Raw genomic sequence first — 27,594 nt, forward strand, 5'->3', positions numbered from 1 at the left:
ATGGGACAGAAAAGTTGATGACGATTGAATCCGAATTTAGTTGACAAGCCATTAACGACACACTGTAGTAAGTACACTCAACTTTTCAATGACAATTAATCAGTGCATTAGAAAGAGATTTAATGACATCTCATCAGTGCAATCATTTGAGAGAAAAGCTTCTTCACCTTGATCTCTATAAATACCCAGGGCCACCACCGAAAAAAGAGCTTAGCCATATAGAGAGTTCACCATACAGAAGATAGTTAGCCGTTGTTCATAGTTTTCTTACACTTAGAAGACGGAGGCGAGCGAAGAGAGAAGACGTCGGAAGATCATTCCTGGTCAGTGATGCGTTAATTTTATTAAGTAGAAATATGGATGATATACGTTGATGGATTGCGTTGTACACTCAAGTTTTCCCAGTGGAATTCAAGTGTAAATTCCTCTGAGATTCCTAGTAAGTCCAGGGTCGAACACAGGGACTTGTGAAAATAGTTGCGTTGGTGATTTTTATGAAGACTTGCGGTAACCAGTTAAATAAATAAATCGTTGGGTTTGTTGTTTGTGTTGATGAAAATAAATAACGAATGCGGCAGAGTTTGAAAAGAGTTGGTAAATGAAAAATACGATAAATATGCGATGAATGGGTTGAGAAAAGTTTCGGCTAACACTCCCTAGAATGCGTTCATGCTTTGCGATCATGCAACATGCATACAATAGTAAACCACCTCTCGACGTGAATGCTACGGCTTCTAAGGCTAGAATGCATGCGATAAATATGCGATAAGTCTCAGAGTTTACACATAAAACCTCTATCTCTATTTATGCGATTACAACATGACATTCACACAAATATGCAACCACATAATATCATTCCCATTCCTAGGATGCATGCGATGCAAGTTGACAAACAGAGCTTATCTCTAAGTCCCTATCTCTTGTTTACGCAAGCCTAATCTTGCTTTTTCGAGTCCAAATTCTAGCCTAGCTCTCTCAAGACATTAGGTTCTTTCTTATATTCTCTCTCGAGTAACTCTAAAGGGTATTTTGCATAGCATAAAACAAGATAATCGCAAGCAATAAACTTCCTAGGTCATGTTAGCTTAGTTCTTCTCAACCCATTCAACTAGTTTAGCTTTCATGCATATTAAGAGAGTGAGTAGATGTAGAAATAGAACTTCCATTGAATAGATATGAGATGAAGTACAAAATAACAATGCAAGTATAGTAAAGAGCCTGGTAGCAATTTCTTGCTGCCAGGCGTTTACACTGTTTCTACTCGTGCTCTAAAGATATTCTCACTCTCGCGAGAGTCGGTCCTTTCTCTACTCTTATGCCCCAAGGTTCTCTCTCGAGCTACCCTGGACGATCTCCGATGCCACCACTCTTATCTTGCTCTGCCATAAAATGGAAAAGAAAACTATGAACAAAAGCAACTGGTGAACTTGTTAACTAATCAACCCCTTTTTTTAAGAATGCACTTGGTATTTATAGGGTATCAATGGTGAAAGGTGGCTTCTCTCTCCCGGTTGTACAGATGGGACAACTTTAATTCTTGATTGCCACGCTGGATGATTGTTACCGATAAAGCTGAATGTACTTGGTGACCGTTATCGGCTATCAACTTAATTTAGATCCAACTGTCATCAGCTTTCTGTCTCATCGCTCTTAATCATCCTTTCACCTGGATGTGCCCACCATGTTGTGTTGACCAAGTTGCGATGATTCTTCTTGGGCGAATGTTTGTGAGCACGATCAACGCAAAGTTTTGCGATGAAGTTGCGCTCGATCAATGTATTCCTATGATCACAATCTCTGCATTGCGTTAACGCATATTCTGCACAAAAATGTAAAGATCAACTGCTCTAATGCGTTGGACGCATGCAACTGCAATATTATAGAATTTATGCTTAATGGATGCAATTTATCATATTTCATCAACGCAATCCAACATTGTTTAAGAATTTGGTACTATGATAATGTGCATTTCTGTCCGTTATCAGTCAACTCGAGAGAGTATCGAGAAGCGTTGAGAACGGAGAGAGGGTCGACTCTTGCGAAAGCAAGAATATTCTTTTGGACAGAGTAGAGAAAAACGCAGTGTAAAAGCCTTGGGAAGCAAGAAATTGCTACCAGGCTCCCTATCTTTATTTCCCATTTTCATTCTGTATTCTGGTTTTATTTATAGAATGGAACTTGCATCTTTACATCTGTTCACTCTCTTTACATTACGCATGAGTAACTAAACCTCTGAATGGGTTGAGAAGCACTTAGTTGGCATGCCTAAGAACTTCATTGTATGCGATCATCTTGTCTTATGTATACGTCCATCACCTCTTTAGAGCTACTCAAGAGAGAGTCTAAAGAAAGAACCTAGACTTGAGAGAGCTAGGTTAGAATCTAGGCTTGAGAAAGTTAGATTAGAACTGCATAAGCAAGAGATAGAGACTTAGAGATAAACTCTATTTGCTAACATGCATCGCATGCACCCTAGAAATAGGTTAAGGTAGTATGCAGTCACCTTGTGTATGTGTGTGTCATTCATCATCGCATAGACAAGAGTAGAGGCTTAGACATAAGTCCTATAGACATCTTCGTATACATCGCATGCGTCCTAAAACTAGGAGCTATAGCATTTGCATTGAGAGATGACTTGTTGTTGTATGTATGTAGCATGATCACATAACGTGAATGCAATCTTAGGAAGTGTTAGTTAAATCCCTTCTCAACCCGTTCCCCTGCATACTCATTGTAACTTTCGTGTTATTAACTCTTTTCTCAATTCTGCCGCATAGAATCTATACCTTAAACAAACATACCAACTAACTCATTGTTTTATTTGTCACCGTAAAGAAATCTGAAATCATCGTCGCATACTGTCTTCATAGTCCCTGTGTTCGACCCTGGGTTTACTAGGCAACCTAGTGGGATTTATACTTAAATCTTGCTAAGAAAACTTGCATGCACAATGTATACACCACTATCGCAATATACACCATAATTTCATCATATTCATAATGCATCAAGTTTTTGGCACCGTTGTCGGGGACTACGGCAGTATAGATTGTGCTAACGGTAAATTTTTTATTTTATTTGCAGCTTTCCATCTCTGTGCACTGCCTCTCCTTAGGTAAGGGAAGAAGCGGGCGTCGTATGAGCGAAGGACAAACTCCTAATCCCAATTACGACCAAAATATTGAGAGAACTTTTCGAAGAAGAAGAAAAAACAGACGCCAACAACAACAACAAGAGAAAAATCCCAACATGGTAGAGCAACTAAAAGACAGAGCACCAAACGCAAATAATATCATGGTAGAGCCCATCCTTTTGGCGAACGACCGCAATAGGCCCATTCGAGACTATGCGTCGCCCAACCTTTATGATTTCTGACCAGGAATCATGAGGCCAGCTCTGGACGGATCAAGGTTCGAGATGAAACTGGTGATGCTGCAAATGATTTAAACTGCCGGACAGTTTGGCAGTAGGCGTGGCGAGGATCCGCACGCCCACCTCCGGAGTTTTATTGAAATCTGCAATACGTTTGTGTTCCCAAACATCTCCGCTAAGAAGGTTCGACTAACCTTGTTCCCATTTTCACTATATGACCAAGCACGGAAATGGGCTTATTCTCTCGAACCGGGGAGATTACATCATAGGAACAGGTAGTGGAAAAGTTCATGAAAAAGTACTTCCCCCTGACAAAAAACGCCAGAAGGAGGAAGCTGATTACCAATTTTAAACAAGATATCGATGAATCGCTTAGTGTCGCCTGGACGAGGTTTAAAAGACTGGTGTGAGATTGTCCGCACAATGGCTTACCAGATTGTCTACAAATGAAAATTTTCTACCACGGTTTAAACCCTACATCGCAAATGGCTGCCAATGCGGCAGCAGCTGAAGGTCTGCTCGACAAGACATACGACGAGGCTAAGAACATACTTGATCGCATTTCAAAGAACCATGAAAACTGTAGAGAAAGCGATCAACGATTGAGAATTAAAGACAGTGACGCAAATAATGAGACCATCGCATCCCTACAAACCAAATGACTGCAATGATGAATTTAATACAAGGAATCGCAATCAGCAGCCCAAGAATGCATAAGGGGCAGGTCAACGCAATCGACCAAACGAGCGCAAGTTGTGCCACTTGCGGAGAAGGCCATCTAATGGAAAAGCGTCCGAGGAACCCACAGTCTGTCTATTTCATGAAGAATAAATCTTTTTCCAATACTTACAAACCTGGGTGGAGAAACTACCCTAACTTCGTGTGGAAAAATCAACAACAAAATTTTCAATCAATGACACAAAAAGAGGGGCCACCAGGATTTTTCCCGCGAACAAACGGTCAAATGCAAAATCAAGTTAGTAGTTCGCAGGCGCCGCAATCTTCATCTCTGGAGAGCTTACTAAAGTAGTATATTGAAAAAAAATGAAACAGTACTCCAGAATCAAGCAACGTCTATCCGCAATCTTGAAATTCAGATAGGACAGATTGCGGGCGAACTCAAAAGTAGACCACAAGAGGCACTGCCGAGTTCAACAGAGCTCCCACGCAACCCAGGGAGTATAGGAAAGAAGCAATGTCAAGTTGTGACTTTGCAAAGCAGAAAGACAATGGCAGAGGAGAAGAAAGAACCAAGCCGGACTATTCTAGTTGCGATGGAACCACAGACCCCGTTGACTCAAGAATACTTAGTAATTGTTTATGCAACTATAAATACTTGGTAATTGTTTATGTCTAAGTTCTCCACTTTTTCTCTAATCGATTCATTTAAAAAAAACTAAAAATAACCACCTTTTCTGATTTTCCTCACCTAACATAATGCAAATTTTTTTATTATTTCAAATTAATTTTACTTGAACTAAATATTCAAATTTTTCTACCAATTTTATATTTTAAATATTGATAATACATATTTCATATTTAGTCACTATTTTATTTAAAGTTTTACCTTATGATATTATTTTAATGATTTGAAAAAAAAACACTATCTTAAAATAATTTTTATAATTGACACAAGTGACTATCAATTTTTGGTTTGTTGTGGTTTTCTTCCCAACCTATTGTTTTTGCTATGGCTCTACAACGAATTAGACTTCTATTTGACGATCGATGGATGAGAATTCTTATTATCATGATTTTCAAGCTGTTGAGGTGCATATTCTGTCAAATTCATCGTTCCAACCATTTGTTAAATATATCCAAGGTAAGCTTTTTCCCTCAGGTGAGTTAACTATATCTCGTTTGACAATGTACCGAATTAGTTCCACCAATTCAAATCTTATTAGGATTGTTTAAGATGAAGATATTTTGTGCTCGATGTCCGTTTTATATTAGTCTCCCCCAATTTTATTTATGTATAGTGGTTAATAACATCTCATTTGTTGCCCTGAACACTGGAAATACACGGTATTTGAATAATGAATTAGCAAAAATTGATCATTCTTCCCAACCTCATGAAGGCAACACTTAAATCAATAATTTCCAAGATTTTGAGTCTTTCAATTTGGTATTCTCATTAAAGTAGGTTCACTTTTTAGGAGCAAGTCTTTATTGAAGAAAGCAGTTTATTTGTTTGATCTTAAAAACAGTTTTGAGCTAATACTACTAGGTCAAACAAAACTACATTTAAAATTCATTGCAAGGATCTGACTTGCTTGACTCTCCACTGGATGGTTTTTTTTTTTTTTTTTATAGTGTTGTTTTGCCATGACTTAGTAGCTTTTTTTTATTGTCTTTGCTTTCATCTTGCACATTTTCACGTCTCTTCAAGGTTCTCTTCTCTTTCTTCATACTCATTATTGTCTTAAAATCCCTAATTTGATTTTGTTGGCAATAGATTTGATTGGGTTTTTGATTCAAATGAATGTCTTGTTTAGGATGCTAATAATTTGGTGTAAGTGTAGATTAGAGATACTTATCGGTATATTTGTTGTTTTAAAATGATTTTTGAAACCTTAACCTTTAAAATTTATGTATTGGGTTGACTGAGGGGCAATTTTGACAATCACTGATTATTACTTTCTAATATTGTAATCGTTTTCCCATTTTCACTATTTTGAGAATTTTTTGCTATTTTTCTAAATGAGGCCCATAATAGTTTGGCAAAAACAAACGTATTTTCTTTCTAATTTTTTTTTAAAAAATAAATATGAACTTTTTTAAATATATAGAAACAAACCCTATCTCGACTCCTTTAAAGATCAACGGTCACGATCTCCTGTACCCATCAACATTTGCTCCACTAAAAATTTCTATTAAATGGCCTCGCTAGGGTTCATACTCATCGTTCTTCAGTCCTCACCGCAGCCCCTTCAACAACTTCGCCGTCTCATCGATTCCGTTCAGTCATCATTCAACAGTTTTGTTGCTCTCAAAAGATTTTTGTTCTTGCATCTGAATTTAGTTTCTTATGATCTGTTTTTTTGAGGCTGTATTGTACCAAGAGCAGGGCGATGCCCTTGTTCTTGACCTGCCGATGAGGCTGCAGCTAAATCAAACCAGAGAAGTTTACTGGCCGGTCGTTGTTTCAGATTTAATCTGATCTTCGTCGACGAATCTGCTTACCGATCTTCTTATATTTTCTTATATGTTCTCTGTTTTCGTTTTTTTTTTCCTTTAATCTCTGGTTTTGCTTTTGATTATGAGAAGGAGAGATGAGTGAAATGGCATAGTTTTAGCCTTTTTCATGAGAACCTTCTCTCACATTAAGTTTATCTGTCACCTTCCAGGCAAGCTGCTTTGATTTCCCAGTAGTTTGCGTCTATCGGTGCCTACAATTTCTTCTATTTTCTCTGATTTTAAGATTTTAAAGGAAGAAGAGGTTGAAAAATTGAGGTCAAGATCGAGATCATAATTCTTCGATTTACCTAACAAGAACACTCATCAAGATATAGATTCTACAATTGGGTCTGCCCTAAATTTTGTAGCTAAGATCAAGCTAAAGCCCCCATTTGAAAACCTGTACAGACTGCTCTGAACTTGGGTGGAACTTTGGACCAAAAAAAAAGCACAAGGACATAAAGAATCAAACACTAATTATACAAACAATCAATATGAGCTAATTTTATATACAATTTATCGACCTATTAAGGCTACAGAAGCAACTCATTGCCACCAAAAACAGCGGTTAAATTCCCAACTCTGATACCTGCATTCTGGTCGAAATCTCCCCTGCAGTGGTAGGCCTTAAAACACGGTAAACTAATTTCCGGCGGCGAAGTTTCTTCTTCAGCCGATCCTGAGACTTTCTGGTTCGTGGTTCGCTTGTAAGAACCAAACCATTTTGCTTGCATGTACCCGTTTCTTCTCCATGGAGGCACATGCATATTTCTTTTTTTCATGGACTCTTTCATGGCAGAGCACATTAGTTTTACCACCTGCTTCAACTCTTCCAAATTTCCGACGAAAATCTCTGGAAATATGTTGAGTAACGATATGTATTTACTGGTTGGACGGGCAATTTCAAATTCTCTAGCTAAAAAGATTTCTACAATGTACCGATTTCCTCCAAAATTGACGTCGATATACTCATGGTCACCTGCCGGAAATGACCGAAGTTTCTCCATCTTCGATTTGCAAAGACCTGCATGCATTCAACGAGTCAATTGAAAAATGAACTAAACTATTGTTTGAATTTTGAAGAAAGAAAAAGGAAACCTCACCGGCATCGAAGCCTTTTCTACGCAAATGTGCCATCAATTGTCGTTTAATCCCAGGGAACGATCTTCCACCAACGGGCTTCAGAGCTTGTTCTGCTTCAATTCTGATTTCCCCATTCTTATCGTCCAAGGAACCAAACAGATTCCGTAACTTGATTGCCTCTGCATCTGAATCAAAGGAAAAACCGTCTGATTCTTCTGTATAGCTGTCTTCCTTCTCCCCTTCCTTAATTTTAATATCACCCTTTTCAATGAAGGACTTAACGAGGTCGAAGAGGTCGGCGGTGGAATTTTCCGACGAATGGTCGCTGCCGCTGTCCCAGAGGGCGGTATCAGCACCGCGGCGGAAGACTGCGGCTAATCTGTCCATTTCGTACAGCACAGAATTGGGAAATCTGTAATGGGTTTTGTTTATATTGTAATTTTATTCGTTGGTTGAGATTGGGAAAAAGAAGAAGGTGGTGTGGAAAAAGGGAAGAATGTGGTCATGGTGTGGAGAAGATGGAGTAATGGTGTTGTGTACGGAACAGGGTTTGTGCATATATACATGGCGGTGACGGCGTTTTTGCGCAAAAATCCAATTTCTGTTTGGAAAAATTGTGAAGTTGCTCTGACCAAATACTTTTCCTTCACGGGAAATAAAACATCGGACTACGTATCTGCATTTCGTACTCTAAAGTCTAACCTACTTTTAATTAAATTCGTCCATGTAAATATCATTCAAAGTAATCACTTTAATTTACGATAATTGACGTAATACAAAGTTTAAATGTTCATTCTTAATTGTTGATGAGGAGAACAGTAACAGTACATGCTCGATTTGAGAGCAAACTTGGTAGACAAGACACTTTTCATCTTGTGTGAGGTTCTTTATTCAAAATAGTGGCCAAGAATTCAAAAAGATTTTTTTGTTTTTAAAATTTGATTAAAAATTCAATAATTATATATTTCTACCTTTTTTAATTTTTACCTTAGAGTTAGATTAGTGTTGCAATATATATGCATGTATTGGTTAATTCTCCAACTTTTTATAATTAAATTCATTCATGTATGGATTATTTTATAGCGAGTGGCTCAACGGTAATTGACATATATTTTCTTGAAGGTTTAAAAATCCAATCTTCAATTTGAAAGCATAATTTGATAATTTTCAACCATTTAAGAGATGAATTTGGAATATATTTTCAAGTATCTATTTAAAAATAAAAAAAAAATTACAGTATTTGATAACAATTCAAAATAAGAGGTATATTTTAATCAATTTCTATATTTTAATTTTAGAAAATATTTATTCTCGAGTCAATGTAGAACTGTTGACATAAGTTAAGGGCGTAGGGTGAAAAGAGAGGTGAGTGAGGGTGGCAGGCAGAATGCATTTGAATGAATGACTTATGATGACATGCAACCCTCATATGTATCCACGTGTTTCCCACGAGCGTCATGTTTACTCTCCACACTGTACTTAACACGTCACCTCCTAGTTAGCTTATTACGCTAACTTTCTTTTCCTTTTTCTGTCGTCTTCTACACGTCATCTCCCTGCGGAAATTTGGCGCTGCCTTCACTTAAAACGCATATTCTTTTACCATTTTTTTTCTAATGCTAGTTTTTTATATTATTAATTAATAAATTTGGCTTATCCATCTTGGAGATGGCCACATTCTCATTGAATCTGTGTTTTCCCTTCTCTGGATTTTTCTCATTAATTTGAGGCCGCGTCTTTTAAGAGTAGTGAATACTTACTTTTATATAATATTATATACGGCAATCGTAGATAAAATTGAATTACTTTTTATCATGTTTACTTAACATTATAATGATCTACATAAATTTTAAAGTGAATTATGTTTCATTTATATGGCTTACAACTCATTAAATACATAACTTTAATCAAGTTTCAAACAAAACCTTATCAAAACCAATACTTGAAACATCTTTATTGAGTTTAAGATATAATTTGATGGAAATGAAGTTGAAAGTAAAAATGTATATCCTTGAGAATTTGATGGAGTGAAATGGCATAATTTGACACACAAGAGCAAATTTAGTATGGGCCTAGGAGGGTTTGAGATAAATAATTTCTTAACGCAGTAATGGTATGGTTATACATGAGTTGGGTAAAAAATAGGGGTATACATGGATTGGGTTAGAGGGTGTTTTTTCGACCAACCCGTAAATTCAACTCTTAAATTTCGGGTTAGGTTTAGTGAGTTTTTGGACTATAACTTATTTTTTCTCAAATTTAAAATACGTAAATTTATTTACAACATATTAACTAAAATCTCCTAGAATGCAAATGTTTAAAACAACACATGAGAGGAATATTTCAACTTTTTTTTTTTAAGGAATTAGCTAGATAGCTCGAGCAAAGTGCAATGAAAAGTATTTTTTCTTTTACCATAAAAAAACCTTTATTTTCAACAAACTACAAATTTTCTCAAATATTTTTCATTGAATTTTCACTTCATTTTACCTAAAACTTGAATTAATGTGAGCGTTATAATATTCCTCTCATTTTCTCTCAAGGAGTTTTCTTTTTTTTCTTTCTTTTCCATATGCAAATATTTTACGTGCTTTAGATTTGTAATTAATTTCCAATATTTCATTTTTTTCATTTTGTAATTACTTTTTCATTTCTTTTTAAAGTTCTCGTTCTCGCAGACATTTACATAGATATTTTATAATATACATCTAAATATTGTTTTATTTATAGAAATGATGATTAATATGGTCTAACATAATCTAATTAAACTACCAACAAAGTTTTATTAGCCAATTATAATAATTTCCATCAATTTTCATAAAATTTCTCGAAATATCTATCAATATCGATATTTACATTGATATCTCCAAAAAATCGGAACCTCGAAATTTTTATTGAGGTCGATATTTCGAACCTTGATCATAATACTAAACATAAAATCAATGTATCATTTTCAGTTCAATTTTAAGTTTATTTTTATTATATATGCTGGAAATTTAGAAATATCATCAATGCTAAATCCTCCTTCGATATTAAAGTTTTTTATTCAGCAAATTGTAGAGTATAGATAATAACTTTTAAAACTTATGATAGAGAAATAAATTTCTTTTTATTTTATCCCCATTTAGCCAGTGAAAAATTTTTCGATCAAGTTTGAATCCAATATTTAATAGGGCTAACAAGAGAAACAACAAATTTTAAAATTTCATTTAGAAAAATGGCAAAAAAGTTTCAAAATTATAAAAATAACAAAAATGAATTTATATATTAAAAAAAATGAAAATGCAGAGATACCAAAAACAAGACGAATACCATAAATACACCCTACCTTGACATTCTAGAAGCACAAGTTGAGAAAGAGCAACAAAGTTGATTTTACCAGTATGATTTCGTTTGACACCAAACTAGTTGTAGGAAGTCTGGTCATCTACATTATATGTAACCATTTTGCTCATTGGATTTTGAAAGCCAACTTTAAACACTATCAATCCTATGTTGAAAATGATGTTCAAAGTTTACAAAACTATCAATCCTAGAATGTCATTGTTGAAAATGATGTTCAAAGTTTACAAAAGCAAAAAAACATGTGTGCAAGCAAAAAAGTCGACAACCTGGTGAGGGTAGTCATTAAAATCTAGCCAAGATGATGGAATTCAAGAAACAGTTGCTGAACCAACTATCAAAGAGGAGAAAATGAGATTTTGGGGCGGCTGAATAAAGAAGATGAAGAATATGAGATTTAGGGTTTTTTGTTATCTTCTTTTAATAAATAATAATAATGATGATGATAATAATAAGAAGAAAGAAAAAGAATGCTACTACTAATAATAATAAACTGAAATATATATATATACACACCACGTGTTATCAAACATTTAAAATTTAATTCCTATTTATATGTTTCTTTTTAGGTTCAACAAGCCATTTTTACATGTTTGTATATGAAAAATCGAAAACATCGAAAATATAAAGAAAAAAAAGATCAAACTAATTTGATAACAATATGTATAAAATAAAATAAAATATTTATATATAATTGAATTTGTAACAAACATATAAACAAATCAAAAGTTAGTTGGATATAATCAAATTTGATCATAAAAAATAAATTCAAATATAAATTGGATTGAAAAAACAGTAAGTTTTTGTTTATTATGATTAAAAAAAATTGATAAGTAGTTAGATAAAATCTAATTTGATAATAAAATATAAATTCAAATATAATTCGGGGAGAAAAATCAGGGAGTTCGTTTATTTACAATTACACTATATTCATAATTCTATTTTCATAATACTATTTATAACTTCATCAACCACAAAAACCTATGAAAAAGCCTGTTCGTTGGAGAGGCATAGCAAAAACAACAAGATTGTAAATATGAATACTTATTTCACTTATTTGTTTGTCAAAAAGATAAATCAATGATATAATAATATTATAAGATGATAATATGTATAAAATATTCCGTAAAATCCTAATTAAAATAAAAATTTAATCCGAATTTAGAATAATAAAAAATGAAAAAATGAACATAAAATCTAAAAATATATCATAAATTAAAATCCAAATGGTGATAAATAAATTAAATATTGATTAATTCTAACTATTTCGAAAAGTGGTTAAATCAAATCAAAACAAATAGTGAATCATTAGGGGATAAAAATGAGGAAGAGATTGGTTTGTTTTAAATCAATTCATAGAGTAGTTATCAAAATCTAATTTTTATATTAAAAATAAATTTAAATTTCAAAGAAAGGAAAAATGAGGAAGAAATTGGTTTATTTTAAATCAAATCAAAAGTTATAGAAAAAACAGTAACTTGTTAAAGAAACCACAAAAAAACCTAAATCGATGAAACCTTTGTGTCAGTAACAAAAGTTATGTATAGAGCAACAATCCAATTGATTCTTGTGCAATCAACACATGACCATTTTTTTTGAAGTGATATTTCTTTTCCCTTAAAATAATATAAAAAATAGCATATACAACTAATTTATTGAAAATGTGAGAAATATATAATGAATTCATTAAAAATGTATGTATACAATTATGAAAAATAATATTAGAGATTTAAATAAAATATATGGATAAACGAAGTTTTAATAATATATGGATTTTTCAAATATAAATTTGTTAGAAAATTTGGATATTCTATTAGGATGAGATAAATTTGAAAAGTGGTTAAATAGAATCTCAAATAATAATAAAATATAGTGATTATGTTAACTACATTAGCAAAATAAGGAAGACAGTTGTCTTTTGATAAATATCAACAATTATCCTTATATATACTTTGACCCTGTTTTCTATTTTAGAATTATATGGTATTTATAGTTTTATCAACAACATCTACGAACAAGAAAATGACAAATCAGGCATTTAGAAAGAGTTGTCATAATTCTTTGCCATTTTTCAGAATGAAACCTGAAATTCTGCCATACACTCCAACATCCACCATTTTCGTAATTTTAACCATACAGAATCTTTAGTTGGGCTCGGTTGCCTGCTTGGATTAGACAGAGCTGGGCCTGCTCGTCTTCTGGTCCTAGAATGGGTTGGGCCTTGTTGGCCCAGTTGGGCCAATACTGTCGGCAAAGACCGGCCCAGCTGAAGGCTGGAAACTCCCCATTCTTCCATTTAATAAAATCAAAAGAAGACACGGAAAAAAGTCGAAATGAACACGAAGTACGAACGAACGGTCAAAGGAAAGGGGGAGGATTCACATTCGATGACGAAGAATTGAACAAAAGTATATAAATCAATTTCAGAAAAGAGGGAGAAAAACTATTTTTAAATTCCAAGCTCCATTAAAAGAAATTAGCAGCTGCTGGTCTTCGTCCCCCTTCTTCCTTTGAAGGCGAAGACAAATTATCCGCCGTCATCCGTTTCCCGGTCAAATCTGAGAATGAACACCAACAACAAACTCGTCTTCATCAGCTAAAACGGTTCGTTTTTTCTCCCCCATCATCAATGGAATCTTGAGCTTACGATATTTCCTTATTTCCTTCGCTATTGATTGATTTTGCGTCATTTTTTTCCGTTTCCCCCCCTTCGATTCAAGTATTCAAAGCTAGAAAGAACTGGGGTTGGGTGAATCGTTGATTGTCTTTGATATTAACTTGATTCCGAATACAAACATCTGGTAGTGGCCTGCGGGCTATCGTTCATGAATCATAATAGATCTTGTTGTTTGCGTGATTTATTGTATTCCACCGATGAACAGGGCTACCCCAATCCAGGAAATGGGTATGCAATCTGGGATCTGCTTCTGCTGTTCTACATTTTGGGTTGTGAGTGGATTAACGCCTTAAATGGAATCCATGACATTTTGATATAGGAGTATTGTTAATTAGAGCCATTTTTAGGATATAGGATGAAAATGAATTGTGGTTTGTATATTCAGTTGTATCAAAATCTGAGAGAACCTGGTGAGCCAATATATTCCAAGTAGTAGAACATTTAGCTCGTTTTGTTCAGGCACTTGGTTTAGTATTTGATGATTATATCAAAACCTTCTACTTCAGGATCTTTTGGTGAATATTAACAATTATCTAAGGCGACGTGGTTGAGGATGGCCGATGGAATATCAAGTTTCTGGGGTCCTGTCACATCTACAACAGAGTGCTGCGAGAAGAATTATGCTTCTTCTTCTTATATTGCTGAGTTTTATAACACAGTGTCAAACATCCCAACCATTCTTTTGGCTCTGATCGGTCTCACAAATGCCTTGCGACAGCGTTTCGAGAAGAGATTTAGTGTACTTCATATATCAAATATGATACTGGCCATTGGTAGTATGTTCTACCACGCCACATTGCAAAAAGTGTAAGTTCAAATAGAAACACAATTCATAATGTGATTTGATATACTACTTCCATAATTTAGGTGCTCTAGTCGTTGGTTTATATTCATTTCTTGTGGCTGTTGGAATCTTGGATATGCTTGTGAAATTTGTTGTTCTGAATGTTTTTTTTACAACAATCATTGATAAACATTTTGTTTTCTAACCAGGCAACAGCAAGGTGATGAAACACCAATGATCTGGGAGATGCTTCTTTACATGTACATTCTCTATTCACCAGATTGGCATTACCGAAGTACGATGCCAACATTTCTCTTCCTGTATGGAGCCATGTTCGCCGTGGCTCACTCGATTCTTCGTTATGACATTGGTTTCAAGGTGCATTATGTGATTCTCTGTCTCCTATGCATGCCTCGGATGTACAAATATTATATATATACAAAAGATGCCTCGGCTAAACGACTAGCGAGGCTGTACTCGTTGACTCTTCTCTTAGGCATTTTCTGTTGGGTTATGGATCAAGGTTTCTGTGAGAAGATATCACATTGGATTATCAATCCTCAAGGACATGCCCTGTGGCATGTAATCATGGGTTTGAGTTCCTATTATGCAAACACATTCTTAATGTTTTGCCGGGCGCAGCAAAGAGGATGGGCCCCTAAAGTACTTCATTTAATGGGAGTTCTCCCCTACGTGAAGATTGAGAAACCAAAAACCCAGTAAGAAGACAGGAATGTGAAGACAGACAAATTTTGACCTATGTTGAGTGTTTCCATGGAGGTAGACAGAGAGATTTTTTTTTTTTTTTTTTTTTAAAAAAAAGCAATCTTTTTGGCAATGTTGTTTCTTTTCCAATTTTCATTAAGGAATTAATAGAAACTTAGATTTTTGTAACAGCATTTACGTATTTTTGTTGATTGACATGAGGCATGATTCTTGAGGATTTATCGTCAAAAACTATAACTTAGAAGCGACTAAGCGACATCTGTAAACTTTTCTACCTTCGTTTGTTTTTGTTTTCTTTTCTTATTTCAGAAAATATATTGATTTAAACCCTTAGATTTCAACTGTTCAATTAAACTGAAAGCGTTGTTACACTGTAATGGGTAGACAATAATTCAACTTTTCCCATTTTCTTCCCTTTTTCTTAAATTGTGGACAGCTAAGTTCATAATAAAATTTCAATGACACATTGCATATTCTCTTTAATCAATGAATGTAAAAGTTATACAAATATTGCACAGCTAAAATTAAAAAACAACCCTTATTCAGGCTATCGAACAAGATTATTAGGGTTATCATTTATGATTAATCGCTAAGGCATGTAATTGTAGAGTATGTAAGGTGAGAGGAGAAGAATAAATCATAACATGATATATTCATTCATTTCACAAAGGTGCAATGTCTGAACTTTCTGAAACGAGAGAATGAAGGAATCAGACCAGATTCTAGCCAACTATCCGCTGTTGCAAGATTTGCCCAAGCTTCATGTAAAGAGCTGCTTGTTCCTCGATTGTGAGATTCATTAGTATCTACAAATGCAGTAAGCTTAGTATATGTGATTTTACAAATTATGGATGAAAAACTTAAGGAGGCATTTGAAACAATGAGTTGGTTATTATAGTCAGTGATTATTATAGTTGGGTTATAATAGCTTGCGTTTAGGGTGTAGATTATTTTAGTTCGGGTTATAATAGTATGTGTTTGAAGTGTAAATTATTTTAATTTGAGAAAATAGTAAACATTGTAGCAAAGAATAAAAAATGATGAATAAAATAGTAAAAACTATATCATTAGTAAATACGGTAGCAAAGTGGATTTTTAAATAATATTGACGGTAGCTAATTGGGAATTACAAAATAGTATTTACTGTAAAAACATGTCGTTTTAATAGTTGGAACCTAATTGAAGCCCAAACAACCCCTAAGAGTTTGTTTGGATTGATTTTTTAAATGCTTAAAATTACCTGGTCCAAGATTGTGTCAACAGATATGTTCTGAGCCACAATGAAGGATTGATGATATATGTAGGCGAATACAGCCATCACCATCTGCATAAAGTATCAAGCAATTATGGCAGTGAACAAATAAGGAAAGCAGCACTATCTGAATAAGCAACAAATAGAACCATGTTGATAGGCAGCACAAAACAATTCACGCTTTCAAAACCAGCTAGAACCTCCTTACATAGAGGACAAAGCACGAAACTACTCATTCCCATTCTCCAAGGGGTAAGGATTTCACATAGGAAGGGAAAGAAAAGACCTAAATTATGGCAGCCTTAAACTAAAGTATGTGAACCCGCACTCAAAAAAGTAATTGTGTTAAATATCAAATGGATGAGAAATTGGAAACTTTCAAACAAAAATGTAACCAATCTGATAATAGCTATTAGCCACAGCATAAAGGGTTTAACCTTTATAAGGTTGGTGTGGTTAGATGGACAATCTTTGGAAATAATTTCTTCACGTTTTTGGTACTCTTAACCCTTGAAGATTCGGAGTAAATCATTTGAAATAGAATTGCAGACTTGCAATTAACTCTTAAGAATCACTATCAAGTTCCAATTAGAGAACCTGTAAAAATCATCCAAATGATCCACCCAATGACTGCAATATAATGCATGCATCTATGGTTTCATTTCCAGATATATTGTTGATTAAAAGGTTTGCATGAGTAAACTTAATTAAAGGTAGCAATGTCCTAATTCTCAGTGGTTCACCTGGCAATCCATTCTATCTGTAATTCCACCATGTCCAGGAATACTATCACCGAAATCCTGCATCAAACAGAGAAATGATATACAATAGCTGATCTCAAAATTGAGACTTTGCAAAGCTACACAAGGATGGTATTCAGAGTGAACCTTGACTTTGAAAGCTCTTTTGAAACCACTCGCAAAGAAGCCTCCAAAAGGAGCAATTATTGATGCAAATAAACCAAGGCATAATGCATGTCCTTGAACTGGCAATATGCTTACCTTCTTCCATGGAAACTGAGGGAGAACATAGAAATATAAGTTCCTCACAGATTTGGAACAACTTCATGAAGTTACTGTAAGCTAAACAGTGTTGAAAAAAAAAAAAAAAAGGAAAAAGTAATAGATGAACGCCAGATCAAGGTTGCCAAAAAGGCCTTCCAAGTTCCACAGCATCAAGAGACATGTTTACGAAATATTCTATATAAGTCATTAATTAAATTTTGATCTCTAACATAGCCAAATTTTGCAGGAAAATGGTGAGTGCACATCAACTTTAAAGCGCCAAAGAAAGTAGTACAATATACATGCCATGCAGCCATATAGAAAAAAAATAATTATGCCTCATGGTTCTTTACCAAGTAAGAATAGACAATTTTGTAGGGGCACAACAGATTTAGCTCTAATACCCGTTGTATTATTTTGAATGAGAACCCATTTCTGTAATTTTCTTTTCTAGCTCCTTTTAGCCTGACCTTTCTTTTTATGAATTGTCCTGTAGTATTGTTTCGGTCAATTGAATTGTCCTCTAGTGTTCTCTCAGTTGTTCACAACAAAAGCTACTCTCTTCATTATAATAATAATAATAATAATAATAATAACAACACATAGAAAGAAAGAAACATGCGAGGGCCAATATAGGCTAATAAAATTTCCAGGGTTCGCCTTTGCTCTCTTATGTAAACTAAATGGGTGGTGGAGAACTAATTGATGCCAACAACTCACTTACACAATCCTCAAAAGAAAAAAATCATAACAACAAAATCTGTATAGATATTCCACTATAAATATCTAAAAGATACGCATCAAGGGGATACAATATTCTCTTAGATACTCTCTTTACAGTACACATTGTACATATCTCACTCACTTCTCTCATCTCTATATCCAACTCAGCGAGAGTCCCTCAAAAAATTCTCTCTTCTCCTTCTCCCTCTCTAAAGCACAAATGGCTTCAAGACGTCTCTCTTTTTAATGTAGCTCAAATGGCTCAATCCTCTCAAATAAAACTCGAAATGGCTCATAGACTTGCTGATTTTTCCAATAATTCTAAGTTCGAACAAACCAAGTGATCTCCAACCAAAAATAAAATACAAGAAGATGGGAGATCAACAATATAACTCACCCAAAGTCAGGTAGAGACATACATAGAATACAGATGCACATATTGGAGACAATTTTACGATAAGGTTAGAAGAATGCCAGAATATGAAGCGATTGAAGAGTTACACTGTTCATATTAAATAAGATTCAATTTATAGTCATTACTGACCCAATCAGGAACCCATTCTGGTAGAGTGAAATATTCGGGTTTAAACAAAGGACCAGGATCACAGTGAAGCCAACCAGTTGATAAATCCTGAGATTATTGAACCATGTGACAGCAAAAGCTTCAAAATGAGAACAAGCCTCTTCAAAAGCAAGAGAGTTGAATTAGCAAAACAAGTACCGTTCTTGGACAAGTAAGCCACTGATAACGACCCATGACATTAGCAAGCTGCAAAACAGACGAATATGCAGTGTTAAGTACAAATGTCATTAGCAATATGCCAATGTTCATTAAGTACAAATGTCAAACTCGAACTGCAGATAGAATGTTAACAAGTAATCATTACCAAAAGAAACCATCTATGAGAGACATACATAACCTAGTTATTGCTAATGTAGCAAATTGACATGGAAATACTAATTCATTCAATGATCACTGATCAGTGTACAACTTTGCCAGTACAATTAAATTAAGCACTATTTAGGCAATATCAAGCAATCCAAACATGTTATTTATGCTTCATATATGCTTCAAACAGTAAATTAAGCACTATCAAATGAAGCTCTATTATGACCAGTCAAGCAACTTCAATAACAGGTTGACATAAGAAACTCACTAAATCCTATGATGAAAATAAAAAAGGAAGGAAAGATTTGCTCACAAAAAAAGCTGATATGATAGTCATAATAGATGCTCCTATAAATCCCTCCCAAGTTTTCTTTGGAGATAACTTGATCAATGGTGTTCTTCCAAAGAAGAAACCAAATATATAGGCAGCAATGTCATTGATAACAATAAGTGATGCTGGTAGGAGAAACCTGTAGAAATATTACTCATTCGTAAGGGAAAAGTGAAAGTCCAGGGTAAACTGCAAGCTACAGAAGATTTGATTTCCAATAACCTAACATTTTTTTTTCACTTTTAAGAAGGTTGAATTACCAGATGATTCCTTCAAAAATATTAGCTACCGTGAAAGAGGACTGTGTAAAAACAACAATTAGAATCATATGCGTCCATGCATACTGGCCAAATTGATATTTGTACATCTTCTTCTTTAAAGTAAGAATGAACCACATAAAACCTGAGCCAAACCAGAAGTGGAGAAATAATGAGGGAATCAACTTACAATGCTGCCATGAAATTTAAATTTTCCAGATAATTGAAAAAACTAATATAATCACGGAAAAGAAAATTTTGAAAGTGAAAGAATAAAAAGAAATTAAACGAAAGCTCCATGAAATTTACACGCATAGAGTTGCAGTAGTAAACTGCACCCCAAGAAATGATATTGATGGCCAGGTTAAAGTTTTAAGGACAGATATTAAACAGGAACGCTAAAAAAAGGATCACTAACCTGCAATGTATAAGGAATAGCAAATAACCATATGATACTTGATGAGACTGCTCACTAGCTGATATAAAAATTTATCTGAAGTGACAGTATTAACAAGCCGCTGACTTAAAATGCGACCATACACAAATAGCATTGCTGTGAAAAAGAAGTGCCTGCACTTGAGTTCTAATCAATTAGAAAATACAAAATGCAAGTTCCTAAAAAAAGAAAAGTAAAAGCATGCTGCTCAAAATCAGAATGTAACGGGTACTGTAGATAAGAGGCTAGAGGATTGACCAAAGAAAAAAATACAAACAAGCCTTGACATTACCAATTTAATAGTCGAAACCCTGGTAGACGAGTATCCTCACGAGCTCTCCTGAGTAGGTTGAACAGTTCCTTTGCCATGAAAACTTGAATAACCACAACCATGGCAGTAATATAGAGATGCCCAAAGTATATAATTAATGCAAAACCCCCAATCATCCAAATTGTTGAGTATGCACGAACCAACATCGATTTGTATTTACTCCGGTCATTTACTAGTAAATTTCTTTCATTTGGCTTGCTGTCCTCCGAAGTTCCCTAAAAAACAATTAAAAAATAAATTACTAAAAATTATATAATGTAAAACAGCCAATATCCTGATGCATACAAATGAAGTACAAGTACAGGATTTGCGTTGACAGAAATAGGGACGAAGCTCTTGACACAAGTAAGCATTCCTGTTATTACTCCTATTAAAAATTTAAGAGCCGAAGTGAATTTTAAATTGACTATTTCTGAGGAATATTTTGATGTGGAAAAGAGGTAATAGTGAATAAAACGTAATAAAAATGATATGCATCAAACGGGAAGAACACACATCACTTAGACGCCTGCGATGCCGAGTCCGGCCACTTGGAGTCGATGGACTATTGGTATTATTGTCGTTTAACATGGTCAGAATTCAGAAATGCAATTCACCGGATCCTAAAATCATTAGCTGCACAAGAACTATTCCCTGAAACATCAATTCAAAACAAGATCATAAGTTCAAAACTCGAAGTATTGATTTCAACGTACAAAAATGTGTATAACACACATAATGTATTATAGCAAGTCGATGCATACAAACACCTAACATTAACACAAATAAGTTCCGGAAAATCAGACTTATGCAATTCTCAGCTCGAAAGTTGTATATCCGAAAAGGTCGAATTCAAAAAAGGATAAACCAAAAACCGAATACTCCATAACATTTCCAAAAAATAAACAGAAACTACCGAACAGTCCTGAAAACATGTAGTTAAACTCTAAAGCTTACGAATACTTCAAAGCTTACTATCAGTTCAGTTGTAACTACAGGAGATAAATCCAAGACAATTAAGTTTAGTACCAGACAGTTCCGAATCAAAGAAAAATTCAAAAAAAAAAAAAAAAAAGTCGACAGTACCTGCAAATTCGAAGATGAACTCTCCACAGAAAATTCCGAACCCCAGCAGAAACCAGTACAGAAAATCGAATAGAGAAAAAGAGTTGAGAGAGAAACCTGGTGTGGTTCTTGCTTAATATGAAAACGATGGAAGGGAAAACTAAGGAGAGGAAGAAAAAAAGAAGAACTGTATACGAATAATTTGAGGATGAGAAAGCAACGCAAATCGATTTCTTGTCTAAAGACGGTTGGAATTCGAATCCTAATTTTTATTTTTATTTTTTCCTTTTCTTTTTCTTAATTACTTTTTTATGTTTATAAAATTACATTAATTATTTATTTATATCTCCCTTTGTGTTGGGATGACATATATTCGTCGCACAGTGGCCGTTAGATCTTTCTCATCTTTACACGTGGCTTGCTATTCTCGACCCCTGCCCTGCTCGTAAGCTTTTTAACAGGTTTTGTTTAATTGTTTAAATTTTGGATTTTTAACGTGCACTCCTTTTTTTTTTCTTCTCTCGTCTGGAAAGATTCCAGTGATGATTTTAAAATATTTCCTTTTCAACGCCTTTTTAAGTTTTTCATCCATTTGTTAAATATAGAACTTTAACTCAAGGGATTAAATGTCATTGATGTTTTTAATAAAGTCCATAAACTACGACCTTTTAGTCATTGTGTTAGACAAAAAGTGACCTATGATTCTTTTGTTGGTCAGACTAACATAAGTGTCAAAATTCACAAGATGGAAATAATATTGTAGGAATTTAAATACATATCTAATTTCTCGTCAGGAGGCACAAATATATATAGAGACACTTGCACAAATATCAAATTGATTTGTTAAAATTAGGCCTGTAGCCCACGTTTTATGATTTTGTAAAAATGGTAGAATCTTTAAGTCCAGCTCAATTGAAATATCCGGATGACCAAAATGCCCCTTACAGATAACGATTATCTTCTGATTGCCAATAATACCGATTGTTATTTGATTGTTGTCTTATTATTGTCTGATTGTTATTTGATTGCTATCTTATACAAATTGCTAATGATATTGATTTTCTATCTTATTGTTTTTTATTTTGTATTGATTATTATCTAATTATCAATTGTTTGTGTACTATATGATATTGGTTGTAAATGATACCGATTATTATCTGATTGTTATATGATTACTCTCGGTGTAGATATCACCTTGATGCGCGTAGCTATTGCCTTGATCCCATGACACTGATTGCTATTTAATTGTTATGATTACTATCTGATATAGTTTGTCAATGATACTACTTGATATCTGATTATTGTATGATTACTATTTGGTAATGATTATTAATGATACTGACAATCATCTAGTTGCTATCTAATACTGATTATTATTTGATACTAAATAGTTTGTGATTGTCATATGATTTTTATGTAATTTCTATTCCACAGTAAATGGTTTTTTTTCTCTTTATTTCCATCTTATTAATAACTAAAATTTATTTAATAAAATGTAATTTGTGATTTATATCTTATTATTATGTTGGTAAACCATTCTCAATTTTTTCAGATTGTTGAGAACAAAATGCAAATAAGGACCCTTCTCAACATCAAAATTGCTATTTGATATTGCTAATGATAATGATTTTCCTTCTAATTTTTATTTGGTATTAATTGTTATATAATTGTTAATGATATCGATTGTTATATAATTATTATTTGATATTGATTCTCAATGATATTGAATGTTATTTGATCGATATTTATTCGATTTTGATTGTTATTCAATTGTTATCTTATACCGATTGCTAATGATACTAATTTACTATATGATTGCTCTCTGATGGCTATTTAATATTAATTGTTATTTGATTACCAAGGATACTAATTACTATCTAATTGTTGAAAATATATGACTATGATTACAATCGGACTATTCTCTGATTACAATCTAATGGTTGTATAATTGCTTTTGACTCTTTTAAAAAGCACCCTGAAAGGATTATTATAAAAATCTAAGACCTAAACCATCTACTCAAAGATTTTCTCTAATGGCATTCTCGATAAATACACACAGAAGGTACAAATAGATCCACAAAGCAATAATGTCCTTAACCTTATAGCTAGCATTCGTATCACTCTCATCAAAATCATAAATTCAATCCATTCTTCTTCGTTCGTCTCTACAACCTAATTTTAATTTCTCAAAATCCACATCAAACTAAAGAAGAAAGACATGGAGAACTTGTCATAAATCGATCGATCGATCAACTCACCTTGTTCGGAATCGGAGGTTGCAAACCTGACAACACGTAAAACGCCTTCATGCAACCGCCATGACGTCGGTTGTATCAATTCCATTGTTGCAGTTGTTTGATGAATCAAACAGCAAATGAGAAAATATGTTGCCGTAAATAGCGGCTAAAATCTCTATCTCTGCCGTAGAGAAGCCATGGTTGAACTTACCACTACCTGTTTGTGATTTTAGGGTTAAAGCTGTAACAAGCAAAGGGAGAAAATGGGGAGAAAAAGATGGACTTTTTATTATAAGAGTAATTTTGGAATAAGAAAATTTTAAATGTCAGAACCCTATTGGGTTCTTAATTAATAACGTGGTTTTAGTCTTCAAAATAATTTTTAAGATTCTGCCCTTTTTGAAAAAATTTAAAAGTTGAAGAAACATTGCTAAACCTTATTCATAATTTGTTATCCATTGTAATTTCTCATATATATATATATATATATATGTATGTATGTATGTATTTAGGGGAATTGGAACAAAATGACAAAACCGTCTAGGAATAAGATTTATTACAACTTACCATGCCACAAATTTCTAAATATTTGATTTGCCCTTGTCTAGTTTGTACTTGTTGTTATTGACAAACTATAAATGTGATGTAAAATAAAACATACACTGTAATTGTTGATTTTTTTTCAAGAACAAATGCGATTTAACATAGAATTAATATCATCTGAACTAAAATATCTAGATTTTTCTACCAAAATAATATTTTAAATATCCATATATTATTAAATTTTATTTTATCTAATCAAATTTCAAATTTACTCAAATCTTTGAATGGTTTTTCATTACTTTTTACATACTCAAATTTATTCAAATTTTGAATTGTTTTCATAATTTTATACATATATTCTTGATAAATTAGTTGTATATTTCTCATATCCTCGAAGGATTAAATTATTTTATATACTATTTTTGCTACTATTTTAACGATTTTCATAATTTTATATATTCTTTATAAATTAGCTGTGTATTTCTCATATTCTTGAATGACCATTTTTTTACGAAATGATATTTCTTTTTTTCAAATCGTTAAAATATTCTTCAAATTTTTTTAATCAATTTTAGCACTAATCATATTATTATAGTTATGTTTATATAAGATTTCACCAATTAACTAACATATAGTTACACATAAGTTAGTAATATGAAGCTATGAGATTTAATTATTTTACATTTGCACATATAGCGTAATTGTAATGTAAACTCATGAGATTTTAACCATAATTTTTTCTTGTGATCCATTATTATAACAAAGTTTTGTATCAGACTGATTTTTTTTCCATAATTATCTATCAAAATCTATCTTTTGTCATCAAATTTAATTTTATCTTATTCATTGTCGATTTATTTATACATTTTTCTTATCAAATGTGGTTTTATCTTTCCTTTTAACTTATTTATACATTTTGTCTTCAAATTCAGTTTTTTGTTACCTTCTTTTTTTCAAATTGATTAAGTTTTATCTAATTCTTTTTCAAACATTTTTTTTATATATATTTAAGGATTTGTATTCTTATCATGTTTAACTATTTTTTTATTTCATACATTTTTTCTTTTATATTACTACTATTTATATAATTTTTTTAAAAAAGTAATATAATAATATATCATTGGTATATAAACTGTAATATCCAGAAATCTCGTGAATTTAAATTAATTATCTCAAATTATTGGATTTTGTTTTCTTTTAATTTTGTATTTTAGTGTCAAAACTAATACAATTGAGAAGATAATCCATTTAAATTTATTTGATATGAGATAGAGTTTGAAATGTCTAGATTTTGTTTTACAATTCAATTTTAATATAATTCAAATCAATAAAAAGAAAAAATAATGAATAGAAGAAAAAATAAAATAAAAAATATAACCCGATGGGCTACAACTTCTTTCTCTTTTCCCATTTTTGTTGTTCTACCATTATTGTAGTTGCATACCATATCATACCACGAGGAGGTTAAGGTGTGTTTTTTTTTCCTTTTCTCACTTTTTTTTGTTCGTTCATGAACCTGTAATTGGCAGCTATACAACTTCAATATATGATTTTTCTTTCCTTCAATTGTTTCTTATTCTCTGTGACAGTGTGTATTGTGATCACCTAACTAAAAGAAAAGTCGGAGGAAGAGACGTTGTGGTTGCGTGAAGAAATTCTCAAATCCCTAATTTCTATTTTAGAGGAAAACCGAAGGAAGTAGAATTTTTTCAAATCCCTTTTTTTTTTTTTTTTTTTTTTTTTTTTTTTTTTTTTTTTCTTTTCATTTGAGTTGTTGGTGATTTTGGTTTTAATTATGTTTTATTTCCTATGAATGCTTAGAATTGTATTATTCATATCATGCAGGTGTTGATAGGACTTTTGGTAGGCTACATGGGTTACTGGTAATTGTTTAGTTACAGTGTATCTGAAGTTTTTTGCTTCAACTAATGAATGTTAGGTATTTATTTGTAAGTGAGGGTAGTTTTGACAATTTATCATTATTATTTTTCATTATTTAGTTCGATTTTGCCATGTTCACAATTTTGAAATTCTTTTGCTATTTTTCCAAATGGAACCTCTAAATTTTCTATTTATCTAGCTAGTCCTTATATTTATGTATAATTTCGAAACTTTAAAAAAATGTCAAATTGATCCTTAAATTTTTTATTTTTATGTTTGATGAATTCATAAAATATCAATTTTGCATCTACTACGTTTCTTACACATTTGAAAATGGGAAAATTAAAAGAATATTGTCCTTTTAGAAACTATTTAGGAAAATATTGTTGTTTTCAAACTATTTGTAAAAATATTATTTTTTTTAATAACTCGAGGGTTCAAAATTCGACCAAGGTAAGTCGAATTTTGAACCCTCGACCTTGTCCAAAATGAGTAAGGAAGAGGAAGAGTAAGAGAGAGAGCGAGATTATGAGAGAGAGCGAGATTTTGAGAGAGAGTGAGATTTTGAGAGCGAGATAGCGAGATTTTGATAGAGAGTGAGAGTACACTTCAATTTTTGAGTCATCCGTACAATTTTTTTTTTTTTAATTATTACACATTCCACCTTCTTCTTTCTTTCTTCTTTTTTTTTTTTTAATTTTCCATTTTATAAAAATAATCTCTAAAGATATTTTATTATTTTATTTAAACTCTAAAAAGAATGAGATTTTGAGAGCGAGAGCGAGAGCGAGATAGCGAGATTTTGATAGAGAGCGAGAGTACACTTCAATTTTTGGGTTATCCGTACAAATTTTTCTCTTTTTTTTTCTTTTTTAATTATTACACATTCCACCTTCTTCTTTCTTTCTTCCTTTCTTTTTTTTTTTAATTTTTTTATTTTATAAAAACAATTTCTAAAAATATTTTATTATTTTATTTAAATTCTAAAAAGAATAAATTAAAAAAATAATATCTCATAAAAATAAAAAAAAATGTAAATTAAATATCTCATTTATATAAAAATAATTACAAAAATTAATGTGTCCCACAAGGCGGACATCGTCGATTTCAAGCTGATTGTCGTTATCAACTTCGAACTTGAGGTTGCTCGGGTTCTTCTTGATGTTGCTCTGGTACCTCTGCAGGCGCTTCATAATATAAATATTCATTATGCTCTCCATGACCCCGACCATGTCCATGCACGTATGAAGACGAAGGACCAGTCTCTGAATCATAATGTCCTGAACAAAATGCTGGCATCATCATCATCGGACTAACATAATCAGTTTGACTCTGTGTCTGCATCATAAGGGACAACTTTTCCACATTATGTGTAACCTCATCAAACTCATCCTCTTCCCGAACAGGTCCTCTACGTCTAGGAGCTGATGGAGGAACAATAGGTATATCGTACATATAATGAATTTCCTCCAGATAGCTTTGGTTGTCACTACATATAGCAATAACCT

General features: G+C 32.9%; 3 protein-coding genes and 1 non-coding gene across 6 annotated transcripts; 2 read left to right on the forward strand and 2 right to left on the reverse strand.

The window, feature by feature from the left end:
* The first annotated feature begins 6,466 nt into the window (after positions 1 to 6,466).
* LOC120074824 (small nucleolar RNA snoR109) lies at positions 6,467 to 6,568 on the forward strand. Its single transcript, XR_005481104.1, has one exon. It is a non-coding gene; the product is annotated as a small nucleolar RNA snoR109 (small nucleolar RNA).
* A 249-nt stretch (positions 6,569 to 6,817) lies between these two features.
* On the reverse strand, positions 6,818 to 8,165 carry LOC120072874 (phosphoenolpyruvate carboxylase, putative (DUF506)). Its single transcript, XM_039025399.2, has 2 exons — positions 7,650 to 8,165; positions 6,818 to 7,570 (listed from the first exon to the last, which is right to left on the reverse strand). Exons 1-2 carry the CDS (start codon positions 8,014 to 8,016, stop codon positions 7,080 to 7,082), a joined length of 858 nt encoding a protein of 285 aa, XP_038881327.1. The 5' UTR covers positions 8,017 to 8,165; the 3' UTR covers positions 6,818 to 7,079.
* A 5,131-nt stretch (positions 8,166 to 13,296) lies between these two features.
* On the forward strand, positions 13,297 to 15,410 carry ATCES1 (Alkaline phytoceramidase (aPHC)). Of its 3 annotated transcripts, none has more exons than XM_039026521.2 (3): positions 13,297 to 13,575; positions 14,155 to 14,455; positions 14,642 to 15,410. In XM_039026521.2, the coding sequence occupies exons 2-3, from the start codon at positions 14,202 to 14,204 to the stop codon at positions 15,153 to 15,155; spliced, it is 768 nt and encodes a 255-aa protein (XP_038882449.1). In that variant the 5' UTR covers positions 13,297 to 13,575; positions 14,155 to 14,201; the 3' UTR covers positions 15,156 to 15,410. The 3 variants fall into 3 exon arrangements, with proteins under 3 accessions (XP_038882449.1, XP_038882450.1, XP_090168403.1); XM_039026522.2 differs by having other exon boundaries at positions 13,302 to 13,575; positions 13,854 to 14,455; XM_090312277.1 differs by lacking the exon at positions 14,155 to 14,455 and having other exon boundaries at positions 13,443 to 13,575.
* A 189-nt stretch (positions 15,411 to 15,599) lies between these two features.
* On the reverse strand, positions 15,600 to 21,738 carry CDS2 (cytidinediphosphate diacylglycerol synthase 2). The gene is made up of 12 exons (XM_039026520.2): positions 21,447 to 21,738; positions 20,877 to 21,014; positions 20,343 to 20,596; positions 20,033 to 20,184; positions 19,618 to 19,759; positions 19,340 to 19,496; positions 18,859 to 18,906; positions 18,682 to 18,768; positions 17,298 to 17,426; positions 17,154 to 17,210; positions 16,399 to 16,482; positions 15,600 to 15,964 (listed from the first exon to the last, which is right to left on the reverse strand). Exons 2-12 carry the CDS (start codon positions 20,949 to 20,951, stop codon positions 15,881 to 15,883), a joined length of 1,269 nt encoding a protein of 422 aa, XP_038882448.1. The 5' UTR covers positions 20,952 to 21,014; positions 21,447 to 21,738; the 3' UTR covers positions 15,600 to 15,880.
* Between the last annotated feature and the right edge of the window lie 5,856 nt (positions 21,739 to 27,594).

The sequence above is a fragment of the Benincasa hispida genome, chromosome 3 (assembly GCF_027475165.1).
Source record: "Benincasa hispida cultivar pf3 chromosome 3, pf3_genome.v1.1, whole genome shotgun sequence".
In the NCBI taxonomy this organism is placed as follows: domain Eukaryota; kingdom Viridiplantae; phylum Streptophyta; class Magnoliopsida; order Cucurbitales; family Cucurbitaceae; genus Benincasa; species Benincasa hispida.